Here is a 14,673-nt window from a genome sequence, read left to right as displayed (position 1 = left end):
AAACGTTTCGTAGTTGCCATGTGAGTTATTGCAATAACATCATTTGACCGAATTCAAAGTCAGTATCTGATACCCTCTTAGGATTCTGATAGCGTGCTTTGCAGAATCGTTATCTTTCTCAGGATTCTGATCCTACTCGGGTTTCTGGTGGAATTTTTCTCAGGCTGGTGAAATATGTCTGAAGGTTATTGTGGGTTTGTATAAAATTCCTTCTAATGATTCAGTCGAATGATATCATTGGGATTCTAGTGATATGTTTAGCAGGATTTCGAAGGAAAGCTTCTCAGGGTTCTGGTTGAATCCATCGTAACCTTCTTTAGGTGCCGATTTGCCCGAAACGAACATTAAGGGGTTATATACAAAGTTGAAGCCCAATAAGTAAAAAAATGGATATTCTGAAAGTAATCTGGATGAAATTTCGAAAATACCTGTTCGAAATTTCAACCAGATCGGATCATTAGATTTCATACTACAGTCGTTCGTAGCGGGCTGGTTCCATCCACGAATGAAGTTAACACAAAACTTTGAGCGCGATTATCTCGGAATGGAGTTTCCTGAAAAGGACCGTTGCGGGAAACGTGATATCTCAAAAACTACTTAACCGGTTTTCATATTTTTTTTTTAAATTGTTCGTATTTGTATTCTCGTGTACTTGAATGGTTCATTTTTCATCCAAAAATTTTGGAGCTTTTGAGACGAATTTGATGGTAAGCTTTGAAATTTTAAGCACCTCAAATATCAATTTTTTGTCAACATAGCTTATTTATTAGAAAAAAATTAAGAAACCAAACCGTTCAAGTACATCACAATAAATTTTTCTTCAAAAATGTTCTTATTTTTTTATTTTAGTTGAGCGTTTTGTTTGGGAGAGTGTTCACCACAAGCCGCTGCGAAAAAAATGCGCACTGCCACGTCACCATCGAGTCGATTCTCATCATCTTCCTCACGTTTCTGGCATTTCATTGATTGCAGCCAGAGTTGCACGAAATCATGACTATCACTTTTTCTTCAAAATTTACGCAAAGCTTCAGTCACAAATCAAAATGATCGTCTTTTTCAGTTGAGAGAACTTGAGCAACCGAAACTGAGCATAGTGACAAAGATAAACTCAAGATAGAGTGGTCGGATGATTCCCATGTACCATCAAAATGCGACCCCTCGATGAATTTGGTTCACCGTCAGTGCGACAGCTCAATAATAAATTGAAGCGAAGCTTTGCGAAATAGAACCAACGTCGATATTTGCGTCGTATCTATGACAATGCGTTATTTCCAAAATAACAAGCAAGCTTTCGTTTGGAAAATAAACAAACTTTGAGGTTTTTAACGTTCGGTAATTAATTGATGTGACTAATGCCGATTTCGTTTTTAGATTAGTGTCACTCTAGGTTAAAGTGACCAGGCGTCCCGGATTAAGCGGAACAGTCCCGGATTAGGCGGAACAGTCCCGGATTTAAGGATGCCTCATGGTAAAATGGACCGGAAAGTTTACCAAAATTCTGCTTTTTACACCAAAATACCCATTCATATTGTTATGCGTTATTTCGAAAATAACAAGCAGGCTTTCGTCTGGAAAATAAACAAACTTTGAGGTTTTTAAAGTTCGGTAATTAATTGATGTGACTAATGCCGATTTCGATTGTACTAGTTCGGTTGAATATTTGAGAAGCATACATTTTAAGGGTTTTCTTGAGGCCTTTAGAAGTCAGTATGACTATAATAATAATTTTACACGCCAATATAGACAACGTGTTTCTTTTATAAAAAAATTGTTTACTACATTGATTTGCTTCGTAACCATAGCATTTTTTCGACGCATTCTGAATAATATCGACGCCTATTAACGAGGGGACAGCAAAAGCATACTATTATTCAGTTCACCGGTTCACGGTTACTGTACCATCATTTGCTAATGGTTGGTATAGGACCTAGTAATCTTGAGTTTATCTTTGATAGTGAGTACCAACAGCAGTGACGAGGGAGAGTGAGAAAAAAAATGACGGGGCGCAGACAGTCGAGTCAAGTGACAACACACAATGATAATTATTTCTCTTTCCTTTTTGTATACCACGCGAATTCAACAAGCGTAGTTTTTATTCTCTAAATAATCACAATATACGATTCAATCACTAGCCAGTGTTTATTGACCCTTCGCACTTGCCTTAAATTCGATCGAAATCAGCAACATACTGATAGTTAAACTTGAATGATACTTATAGCTTATATGCTCCTGAATTGGTAGAAATGCATGTTGTTTTTTGACCTGGTTTACTGCAAAAATATTTATCAACAGACAAAGCATATTTTTAACTAACCGAACACATCAACATGATCAAAACACAATATATTTCTTTCGACTTCCTTGCATTTCAACCCTGCCTACCGTGATTGGGTGCTCTAGACCGCGAATAAACAGTTTAGTTAGTTTTATGTTATTAGGGAATCCCATAGAATACAGAATGAATATTATATTATTAAATATGACATTACATGAGCAATTTACGTGGCTAACAACTCTTATCAAAACGGTGACGGAAAATGAAAGACAATATTTCTCAAACAATTTTCGGTTAGCAACCATACCAATTGTTTAATAGGTAATATATTTGAACTGTAATATTGAATTCAAGACTTGCATCGTGCAGAATTTAAAATTTCCTTTGCTAGGCTTAATGACAATAATTTTCAAAACTGACTGTCATCGAGAGGCTTCAGTCAAACTGAGTGAACAAAAGAGCGAAAAGACAGAACATTTTTTTCGCAAAGGCACTCACGTAGTATGACTGACACTAAATGTTGCTGTCACAGTGTGATAACTTATACGGAAAGAGAGTCGAATATGAGTACTTGCGACCGTGTAGGAAGGTTTTCTGTTTACGGTTACCGAATGCAGCACTGATTGCAGCACTTTTTTATAATTTATAATTTCCAATATGTATCGGATGAAAAGGTTGCTGAACTGGTTTTTATTTTTTTATAATTTATAATTTCCAATCAGATGGCGTAATAATCTTATTTTTCTATTCAGTACAACGGCAGATATTCACGTTTAAAAAAAATCGGTTAAAATTCCGATAGAAAATTTTGAAACGGGACCCCTTTATTGAAACGTTCGACTTCAAAAATTCTCGAAACATAAGACACTTGCATTACGAAACCACTACTTTCAACTCAACCACGAATACAAACAGTAAAGCAGACGCGCCTTTTTAGACACCAGCGAAACGTCGAGCGTCATCTGAAACCTACGTCGTTCTGGAAGTATGTAAACGAGCAGCGAAAAGAATCCGGTTTACCATCTTGTATGACCTTTAATGGAGTTTTGGCCACTGACACTTAGGAAATTTGCCAACTGTTCTCCGACAAATTTTAAAGCGTTTTTTCCAACGTGCGCCTTCCACCACAACAAGTCGCTGCCGCCGCCAATTTAACTCCTTCTCTAGGACGAACCATTAACCGAATTTGTGTCGATAATGCTGCCATTCTTGTAGCAAATTCCAAACTGAAAGCATCTGCCGGCTGTTCGCCCATCTATGGGAGCTGTCCATCAATGTCAGCTTCTTTCTCCGAACAGCCTAGATAATCTGTGTAGTGTCGGTAGTGGTTGCTTCAACCGGCTAAGAATTACACTACGGACTACCTGTTCCGGTGGTAACACCAAACAGAGAACCCCAATTCCATAGTGTCATGCGACCCGTGCTATGGGTAAAATTGTTGAGGGGGTTTAAAATATTCTCAATGGCGAACGGAGCCTGGGAAGAGCCGGGCGAACTCCCCAGTAACCGGCTGTGGTCTACTAGGAGGTTGATAACTCTATTATCTTTCTCCGGACAAAACCAGCCTAGAGGCCGTGTGGCATCCGGCGGGTTGAAGTATGTCAACCAACAATTGATCCACTAGGTTCCTGTTCCCATGTCGTAGGAGGCGACTGAAAACAGGAGTCCTCAAGTCAAGGTGTTACTCCGTGCCGAGGACTGAATGGTTGGCAGGACTAAAATATGCCACGGAATGTCGTGGGTCTTACCCTTGCTGTGTTATGCGAATCTCTGACACAGTGGACGTTCGTTTCTTCGCAAATCGTGGGATTCAAATGATGTTCATGTCCCTAATACCCATTTCGGGGTTCGCTATATGCGATTATAAGCCAACATGTTTGGTATTTTCTAGTTGCTGTACAACAAGTGCTGATGATGAAATGTGTAGTGCTGTAATCGAATATGGTTAGAGTAGCACAAATTAATCTTCAGCATAAACGTACAGCAACTATGAATCTATCTCGCCTTGTGCAGGAAGGGAAAGCTTCCATAGCTTTGGTTCAAGAACCGTTGTTCACTATCGCGGGTGATTCGAGGAGAAAGAATAACCTCCGTTTAGCAGTATCAGCTGAAACAGCTTTTAAGCTGAAATTTATTATTGGCCATTATTGGATATAGTTCAAACATAAATTCTTGACTTACATTCAGTCTTCTATCTCCTAGAAATAGCGAAGGAACAATGATATGTTTCACTCGTCTCTGCAGCGAATTCTAGCATCAAAAATTATAAACAATATATCTATTATCAGCATGAACATAACTAGGGTATATAAATTTTAGGTTATACAATTCAATTCATTTTAGGCAACTTAGGTTTTAAATTTAGGTTTTCAATATAGGTTTTCAATTTAGGTTTTGCAATTTAATTAATACAATATGCATGAAACACTCACATGTGGTGGTGAGCCACCCTAATGTTCGACTCAAGATACTTCGTCACAACTGCTGGTCTTCGTCACTCCTCGTAGTTGTGAGTGGAATTGCTGTTTAGAACCTATCTGCAGACTCCGATGTGGTCCTAGCAAACACAAATGCAGACAGTGTGAGAACCTTACACCACGTCCATCTACCAGCCGGTGGGAATCTATAGCCACAATTTATTTTATATAGCAATCTGCTTACCGTACGATTGATCACAATCACAACGATCCTGTTTAATCTCCGTCAGGATAACTACGTTCGCGCACCGATAAAAACTAGGGCAGATTTAATTGGGGAATTACTATAAACTACTATTGATTTCGCACTCAGCGTCTGTCTACTTTGTTGGAGTATTTCCTTTGTCTGTTTCGCTCGATGACACTTGTTGTTGTTGGGTAGCCTCCGAAACTACACCACCACTCGCAGTGTTATCAGATTGGCTGTTTTCAACATTCTCCCTCCCGTGTAGTTCCGGGAATCCCAGCCTTTGCTTCTGTTTCTCGCGAATTTCCAATACGGCTAACTTCACCACTGGTCGTTTAATGATACCATCGGTTGTGCGCACTTTTGCACTCCGGACCTGACCGTCCCTGCCACGAACGATCTCCACGACGCGTCCTCGCAACCATCCGTTTCGCTTGTTTTCGTCAACTACAATAACCACATCCCCGGGTTCTATGGGCTTTACATGCTCGAACCACTTAGTTCGCCTTGTCAACGTTGGTAGATACTCCCGTACCCAGCGCTTCCAAAACTCATTCGCTAGATGCTGTGCTAGCTTCCAGCTGTCACGTAGCGCAGAGCCGTCATACACTAGCTGTGTTCTTGGTTGCACGATACCACTTGACCCGTACAACAGGAAGTGATTCGGGGTAAGCGCTTCTTGATCAGCATTGTCGAGTGGAACGTAGGTTAGCGGTCGGGAATTTACGATTGATTCTGCCTCCAGCACCACAGTCTCCAGAACCTCATCACTTGGATGACGAGAATGTTCTGAGATGCCTCCCATTGCTGCCTTCACAGAGCGCACCATGCGCTCCCAGCATCCGCCCATGTGAGGTGCGGATGGCGGATTGAAGTGCCAGTTCGTGTGTGCATTGGTGAAAGTCACTGCACAGCCCTCGTGAATGGCTTTAATCTGCTCCGTTAACAAGTTGCTAGCTCCTCGGAAACAGGTTCCGTTGTCGGAGTATAAATCCGACGGAGATCCTCTGCGAGCAATAAATCTACGAATTGCCATCACACATGATTGAGTGGAGAGACTGTGTACAATCTCCAGATGTACAGCTCGCGTAGTAAGACACGTAAATAGTGCCACCCATCGCTTTACCAAACTACGACCCTGCTTCACCTGGATTGGACCGAAGTAGTCAATGCCGGTGTAACTAAATGCCCGAATATGGGGTGTCAAACGAACCCTCGGAAGCGGTGCCATCATCGGTGGTTTTGGTGTTGCCTTTCGGACTTTGCAATACAGACAGCTTCGGGCCACACGTTGTATCAGTGGGCGTAACTTTGGTATTCGAAATTGCTGACGAATCTCGTTAAATACTGTTTCCTGATTTTGGTGTTTGAAGCGTTGGTGATAATTGTCAACGAGAAGAGCTGTTAATTTGTGGTCTTTTGGCAACAGAATAGGATATTTTGCCCCGAATGAGACCGTTGGTGCAGCACCTATCCTACTGTTCATTCTTATTACACCCTCATCATCCATATACGGTGACTGCTCGTACAGCGGGCTATACTTCTCGATGCGTCGTTTTTCCTTCTCTGGGTTCGATTTGTTGAACTCTAGCACACAGTACTCGTCGGGATATACTTCAAATTGCGCCAGCCGCCACAATAAATTTTCCGCCTGCCGCAGCTCACCGCTTGTCAGTGGCCCAGTCTGTTTTCCTTTCCGGAATAGCTTAACTGCTCTCAGCACGTACGCTGTCGTTCGTAGTAGACGATTCCAGCTCGAAAACCTGCTCACGTCGATCAGTGGTGGCGGCAATTCCTGATGATATTGAAACACGACACGCAATTCTTCTTCTGTCGTCCATTGCTTAACTGGTTGCGTAGGCCATTCGTTCTCCGGACAATAGAGAAAGTTCTCGCCAATGTACCAACGGCTGCTAAAGCTAAAACTGGGTCCGAAACCCCACTTCGTCGCATCGTCAGCCACGTTCTGCTTAGACGGAACATAACGCCACTCATCTACGGTAGATACATTCAGAATTTCGCCAACTCGAAACCCCACGTACTGGTGGTAACGGCGACTATCCGATCGAATCCACGAGAGAACAGTTCTGGAATCAGTCCACACAAAACGTTTTTCGATAGGAAGATTCAGGGCCGTTCCTATATTCTCCATCAACCGACCACCTATCAGTCCTGCTTGCAGCTCTAGGCGGGGAATGGAGATCGACTTTAGAGGTGCCACTTTCGTCTTTGCTGCAACAAGAACACATCGAACCTTTCCCTCTTGTACGATCCGCAGATACGCGACACAAGCGTATGCCAACTCACTGGCATCGACAAACACGTGAAGTTGGATGCCGCTATGTAGCTTACTACTCATCTTGCCGAAGAAGCAGCGCGGAACCTCCACTTCACTCAAGTTTTTCAGAAGTCGCGTCCAGTCATTCCACAGATCCAGTAGACTTTCCACAATCTTTTCATCCCAATCTGTGCCAGATCTCCAGATATGTTGCATGAGAATCTTGCCGTGGACGATGAAATGGGCTATAAACCCGTATGGATCAAACAGCGACATAACGAGCCTTAAAACCTGTCGTTTCGTTGGAATGAATGAATCTTCTGCCAGTAGAACAACAAGATCGTCCTTCAAAGTTGTGTCAAATGTGAAAACATCTAATGCGGGTCTCCATACCATACCTAGAACGCGCTCCGAATCCGAAATCTTCTCTAGGATCATCGATTTCTTCTGCACATCCTTGGTCTCGCCTAGACGTCGCAGAACCTCCGATGAATTGGACGAGAAGTTCCTTATTTCGAAACCACCTTGCGCATGAACGTGTTTTACCTCTTCTACTATCTGAACCGCTTCGTCAATCGTGTCTACGCTATCCAAGTAGTCATCAACGTAATGGGCCTTGAGAATCGCTTCGACAGCCCTTGGAAAAAGGGGTTCGAAATCCTGTGCATTCATGTTCTTCACATATTGTGCGGAGCACGGTGAGCACGTCGCACCAAACGTTGCCACGTCCATTACGAAGACCGTCGGTACCTGATCAGGCTGCTTTCGATAGACAAATCTCTGTGAATGCTTATCCCGCGAGATGATCCTAATTTGGTGGAACATTTCTTTGATGTCCCCACAAATTGCAACTGGTCTCTGACGAAACTGCAGCAGAACTGCGAATAGTGACGTGAGCATATCTGGCCCCTTCAGGAGCATATCGTTTAGCGAAACACCGTTTACACGTGCTGCAGCATCCCAAATCAGGCGAATCTTTTCGGGTTTTTTTGGGTTTCTCACAACTCCGAGTGGCAGGTACCACACGCGATCAAGATTCGTCGACTCCTCCTCTTCTTGTGTGATTCGATGGGCATACCCTTTCGACTCGTACTCTACGATCAGTGCGTTCACTCGCTCACGAAGAGCTGGTTCCCTGGCGAGCCGCTTCTCCAACGATTGCATTCTGCGCAGGGCAAGTGGATAGCTATTTGGAAACGACGGCCGGTCATATTTCCACAGAAGCCCGGTTTCGAAACCTTTACCAACTCTTCGTGTTGTGTTCTCTAGGATTTGGCGTGCTCGTTTGTCGTCTTCTGATTCTAAAGGTGTAGCCACCGCCGCCTCCTCGACACAGTAATACTGCTTCATCAACTCGTGCAGCTCTTGGTTTCCGATCTCCTCTGAGTGGACATGCAACCGCTTAACAGAACTGCTACCATCGACCTGCTTGCCGTAAACGCACCAACCTAGTCGCGTCTTTGCTGCCACTGGTTCGTTGGGTTTTCCTTCTCGTACCCTCAATGTAGTAAGCATTTGCGCGTGTTCGATGCCAATGATTATCCTCGGTATCGCGTCAGAGTAGCTGTCCAGTGGAAGACCTCTAAGGTGTGGATAAATCTTTTGAAGCTCGGTATAGTTGAATGATTGACCTTGAAGCTTCAACTTCTGTACCGTGCGCACATTGCTCAATTGAAATTTGTTCTTTAGTCCAGTTCCGGAGATGGCAACTGAAATTCGTTGAGAACCCTTTTCTTCTCGAGATATATTTCCTGTCCATGCAAGACAAAGAGACTCCTCTGGGCCGTTGATGTCCAACTCCGCTGCAAGACCGGCTTCCATCAGTGTAGACTCACATCCATCGTCTAAAAATGCAAACGTCTCCACTTGCTTTCCATTCCCCTCGAGCGATACAGGTAGATAGCGAAAGAGAGATAAATTGGTCCCAGAATGATGATTCTGCCGCGCGATGTTTTCACCGGCCGTTGGATGATTAGTGACTGACTCCATCACCGCTCGGGAATGTAGCAAACCATGATGTCGGAACCGGCAACCATCTACTCCGCACTCTTTTCCTGAACGACATGGCCACTTTCGATGCGGAATCAGACACGTTCTGCAGAGTCCTTTGGACCGAATCGCCTTCCACCTCCCGTCAATATCTAAACTCTTAAACTGAGGACATCGCGCTACTTCATGAGTATCGTCCGAACAGTAGGCGCATAATCTCTTCAACAATAGTGAATCACCTAAATGTGTTGGCTTGTTCGCCGTCATTTCTGCTTCTGCGTGAGCGTACAGCTTCTGTTGCTCTCGTACTGCGTTGACATGCTTGTTAGAATTATCTCCAGGGACCGTTACATCTGTCGCTGTCTTCACCAACTCCGACATGAAATCACCGAAAGTTGCCAAGTTCACGTCCAAAATTGTGCGCTTGTACCAGGACCATTGCATTCGCATTTGTGGCGGAAGCTTCTCAACCAACTCATGCACCAACATTGGATTGCGCAAGTGTTCCACCAGATCTGCTACGAACATGTGATCGACAAGATTGCGTACGGCCAACCCGTAGGTTATAATAGATTGCAAATTTTCAGCCTTTGGCGATGGAACGCTTCGCAATTTCTGCAGTAGGGAGTGAATTAATATTTCTGGTCGTCCATACAGCATCTGTAGTGTCTCCATCACGTGCGGCACCGATTGAGGCAACAGCAGACGACTTTTCACTGATTCAAGTGCTTGTCCCTTTAAGCAGCGTTGTAATCTGGAAAGATTCTCCACGTCGGTATACCCACAAGCCATCGTTGAACTTTGAAACGAACTGAGAAACATTGGCCAATCTTGTGGGTCACCGGAGAATGTAGGCAAATCACGTTGCATCACATGTCGCGCCGCTATTTGCTCACCGGAAGGTACGTGGTGTAAGGGCATGTGTAACTGCTGCATATTGGATGGCACTTGATAATGCGATCCAGCCATCTGCTGCTGTTCCGAATCACCCACATTTGTAGTAGCAACCACGGGATTCAGATTTCCGTACAGTCGGGGAACGTGTTGTGTTTGTCCAAAGACTCCTGTCATTGTTACTGGAACGGAAGCGGCAGATACCACTGAAACAGGTTGACGCTGAATAGGGCAATGCATGCCCGTTGTGGGTTGCGAACTCGTTTGCACTGTGCTTGATACACACCCGAAAGGACCAGTTTCCCCGGAATTGTTGACCGGAGGTATTGGTGCTCCCCAGATACTTCCATATCTAGAGACCAACGGTTTGGAAGTACCAGCAGCATGGATCGTAAGCTGACTGCCACAGTTCCCGGTTGAATAGGGAACCACCGATGCAGCACCAAAGCCCCAGGGATAAGTATTTGTATGCGAGACTTTTGTTGCGTTTGAATACAATTCGCAATTCGTCGGAATGCCGGACGAAGATTTTATTACTACCCCAGGATAGTTCCCACCCCAATTAGCATACGACGTACTAGTTACCGCTTGGTGTGACACATTCGTTAGAGGGACCGATGAATTATTGTTAGCAGCATTTGTCGTAGCATGCGGTGTCGACGTCGATTTGGGAACGATAATGTTCGTTGCCGCATTCTTGTTAAGAAGGCTATCGGCACCCGACTGCTGGCCCGAAGTAGGAGGAAGCGTAGCTGTTGCTATAGCAGATATTGGCATAGTTAACGGTGCTCCTTGTTCAAATGGCTGTGGCTTCTCAGCTAGCGGCATTTCACCTCCACCGAGCCACGACTGAACCATCTTTCGGCTAGCCCTACTGCTGATCTCGCTTCTATTGCTCCCGTTCCTATCTTCTAACGATTGCAGCAGCTCATGTTTCTGCTTGAGCAGCTTAGCATCTTCCTCTGCTCTCTTCTTCTGTACTTCTTCTTCCTTCCGACGAAATTCATCCTCCTTTTCCCGATTCCTTTTCAGCAACGCTTGTTGTTCTTCAAGCAGCTTTAGTGCCAACTCAGCAGGCACGTAGCCAGAGGGGGGGCTAGGGGGCTAAAGCCCCCCCCGAAATTTTTCAAAAATAAATTTAAAAAACCGGTGACTTTTAACAAAACTTGTTGCTTATTTGGTTTGAACAAATTATTGAGAAAAAGTTAAAGAAGGCTATTTCTAACCACCGAAGGCAATGGTCACGAAATTCAGGGTGCTTTATGCTTTTGCTCGAGCCAGTGCGAAGCGAACAACAAAAAAGTAACTTTTATATTGTGTGCCTTGTCTGAAGAATACAAGAGACTGTTACTTTAATTGTAGCTGTAATAATCTGTCGAGATTAGTGATTAGCAGAAGCAAGAATTGGTGCTCCAGCCAAATGCGGTGATTATAAAATTATTGATCATTCGCATCCTGAAGGTGTAAATAGAGATTAGACTTTCGGAAACCGGCTCTATCCAGTTCTACCATGGCAGGCATTTAGCGCTCAACAAATTAGTGCAGACGAAACCATTCATTTCGCACAACTTAAAGCACAAGGTTGTGTGTGACAATGCTATAATTAAGATCCTTCTGTATATGGACTATGAGAAAATGAATGTTCCGCTACAAGATCGGATACCGCTTACTCGCAGATTAATGTCATATTTGGGAGAAATGGAATCTATTTGGAAGGACAATTATTGAGGGCGAAAAGCAAGGAAGATATTCGCGAACATAAAGGCAGCAACTACGATGATGACACGGAAATGTACAATAGCGAGATAGAAATGAACTACTCCCCCCCATAGTTGGTGAGGAAAAAAATATTTCCTCGCCTCGTAAACAGGTTTCCACGTGCAATGGCTAAGCGCTTGCGCGAGATCTGTAGGACAACCACATAAACTCGTTATATTATTTTTATTGTTTACATAAGGAAATATATAAAAGACCCACGACCCAGTTTGTTATTTTTAAATGATAAGTTTTTGAATTGCACACAATTTTGAATTTCTGTATTAGGTCAGTGCACACTGTACACTCTGTTCTCTGTACACTACTCTGCGCTACACAAAAAGTATTTCAATTTATCTGAGAACGATTGAGACGAGAATAGAATTTTCATTTCGCATCATTTTAACGCAATACCATTTTTATTAACGCTTCATTTCATTGTTACGAGTAATTCGTTCCGTACTAATACACTGTTAATCCGTAAATCCTCGATATCTTCGACAAACGTGCAAAAAAAATTCTTTTAAAAGTGGACCGGGCAAAAAGTGGTAAAATAATAGGCAATCACGAAGAGGGACTAAAATGTTGGGACTGATTGAATCTATAAGTCAATAAGTTGGGATAACAGTTTCGATTTCATGTCTTAAGTATGTGACAGTCTTTCGTTCCGTTTTTGCTCGTTATGGAATAAAATGAGAGAGATAATCTTAAATAAGAGAGCAAAGAGAGGAAAAAAATCAACCAATCTAAATCGACTCAAGATCACTCTTCTATCTTTACTATACACTCAACACGAGTTCTTTCCGAATTGCGCTCTGATCTTCTCATTTCGTCTTCGTTGCGTTAGGTGCAACAACTTTAATTGAAACTTTTTCCCAAATAGTGATAAAACAAACATGTAATCAGACAAACATTACAACTTTCTTCAAGAAATCATACATCTCTTCCAATCTTGATGATGATTGAAAAAAATCAAGAGCTAATTATTTTTATTCACAAACAAACCTATTACTAAACAGATTAGTGTTCGTATTTGTTTAATGAATTGGCAAAGAGTTTTGCAAAAGTTTTACAGGAAACGGATAATTTGCTGTAATTTAAAACAGACAACTCTAAAAGAAAGCCTCGGCAAATTAGGTGCAAGTGCGATGTGTTCTCTTCCATGTGTCGGAAGCAAGTGATGCTGAAATTATTATCTATGTTTATAGTCTCTAGTTATTTTGGTGGTGTCATCAATGTTATATTTACCAAATTTTATGTAAATTAGAAGCATTGAGTAATCAGTGCTAAGTAATTTTCTTTCGATTTGTGAATAGATTCTGAGCAGTTTCGCTCAGTAGATTAAATTCTGGGTAGTTTCCATTAGTAGATTAAATCATTGAAATATATATTTGACATTGTCCAAAACCCCACGAATTCCGAAATAAAACCTTCAAATAAATAAATAAAACCAAAATGTTCAAATATAATATTTACTTAATCTAGGTAATCTTCTCAAGTTACAACGGTTTTGCAAGATTGTCAAAAGTCAATAGAGCTAAGGCATTCTTGCTTTGTAGTGAAATCAGTAGTTTTTGCACTCACTTTACATTTTGACTTTTACTATAGTTTTAGGGATCTAGGAAAATCAGTCTACGATATTTTTAATTCATAAGTACAATGATATAAAAAGTACCTAAAAAGAATCAACTTAAATAGATAAAAAGATAGTTATTCTGAGTTGCCTGATAATGTTGTCGAAGATAGTCTTTAACCCATTACCTATGAGAGTCAAATGAAAAAAACATGTGTTTTTTCAGGATTGTTTTGATTACGACATGATCAGTATCATTTAAATTGAAAATTTCATAAAGTCGAGTTAACGCAAACTTCGGATGAAGTCAAAGAGCTAGTAATAGTAGAAAGAAACCTGATCATGAAAATAGGAGTTGAACCTATTTTCTGCATCTACAAATCGCCTGCCTTATCAGAAGATTTGAAGCAAATTTCGACATTCACTTTGTTCGGACATTCTTTGCAACGGTAAACTTTGATTTCACACTGATATATTCCTATTCATGGGGACAACCTTGACGTTGGTTTCGTTCTTCTGATTAGCAAATGCGTGTAAAGTTTCATGAGGTGGGTTTTTGGATATTTTTCTACTCATTCCAATTTAGCGTCTTCTACAAATTGTAAAGGTGTATCGAATGTGTAGCATTTTCAAGCAGCGTAGCATGCAGCGTACCATTTTCAAGCAGCCCTTAATACTTTGAGCTCTTGACTATTCATTTTTGTAACTAGAGAAATTTCTAACTTGTAAATCAAAAATAATCAAATTTAATTCGTCGATGCACTATAGCCTTTCTTGTAACAGGCAACATATTATTAGAGTTTTTAGTGTCTATTGTCTTATTTTTGGAATTGTTTTCACTAAGAACTTTTCATAATTACGTTCAGTTTCCAGTGATTGTTTCAAGTCATCAGAATTAATACATTTATGCAATAATTTTTAAGCCCCTCCCGAAACAAAATCCTGGCTACGGGCCTGCAACTCAGCCCGTCGCGCATTGACGCTGCTTGACGTCATCGTGGTTTTTCGGCTAGTATTACTGGCAACCTCGGTCACCTCGTCATTAAAACATTGCTCGCAGCGCCAGCTTTTGTTTGGATCCGTGTTCTCACTCGTGATACCAGCACAATCGACGTGAAACCACACATCGCACATGTCACATCCAATCATTTGGCTCACCAAGCCATCTGTGCGGCATTTTCCACACGCGCGGGCTGAGTTCATATTGTTGCTTACTTCGCACACTTTCCACTTGCTTACTACGCA

General features: G+C 42.1%; 2 protein-coding genes across 3 annotated transcripts in view; both read right to left on the bottom strand.

The window, feature by feature from the left end:
* LOC131694290 (negative elongation factor E) overlaps nucleotides 1-14,673 on the bottom strand; it is a 315,399-nt gene that overhangs the window by 290,023 nt on the left and 10,703 nt on the right. The gene's annotated exons all lie outside the window — the stretch shown is intronic.
* Nucleotides 5,073-10,958, bottom strand: LOC131687878 (uncharacterized). The gene has a single exon (XM_058971969.1). It carries the CDS (start codon nucleotides 10,956-10,958, stop codon nucleotides 5,073-5,075), a length of 5,886 nt encoding a protein of 1,961 aa, XP_058827952.1.

The sequence above is a fragment of the Topomyia yanbarensis genome, chromosome 3 (genome assembly GCF_030247195.1).
Source record: "Topomyia yanbarensis strain Yona2022 chromosome 3, ASM3024719v1, whole genome shotgun sequence".
Taxonomy (NCBI): Eukaryota; Metazoa; Arthropoda; class Insecta; order Diptera; family Culicidae; genus Topomyia; species Topomyia yanbarensis.
This window is presented reverse-complemented; position numbering and strand designations above follow the sequence as displayed.

Coding starts and splice junctions, on each gene's coding strand:
- LOC131687878 (XM_058971969.1), bottom strand. CDS start 10,958: ATGGTTCAGTCGTGGCTCGGTGGAGGTGAAATGCCGCTAGCTGAGAAG.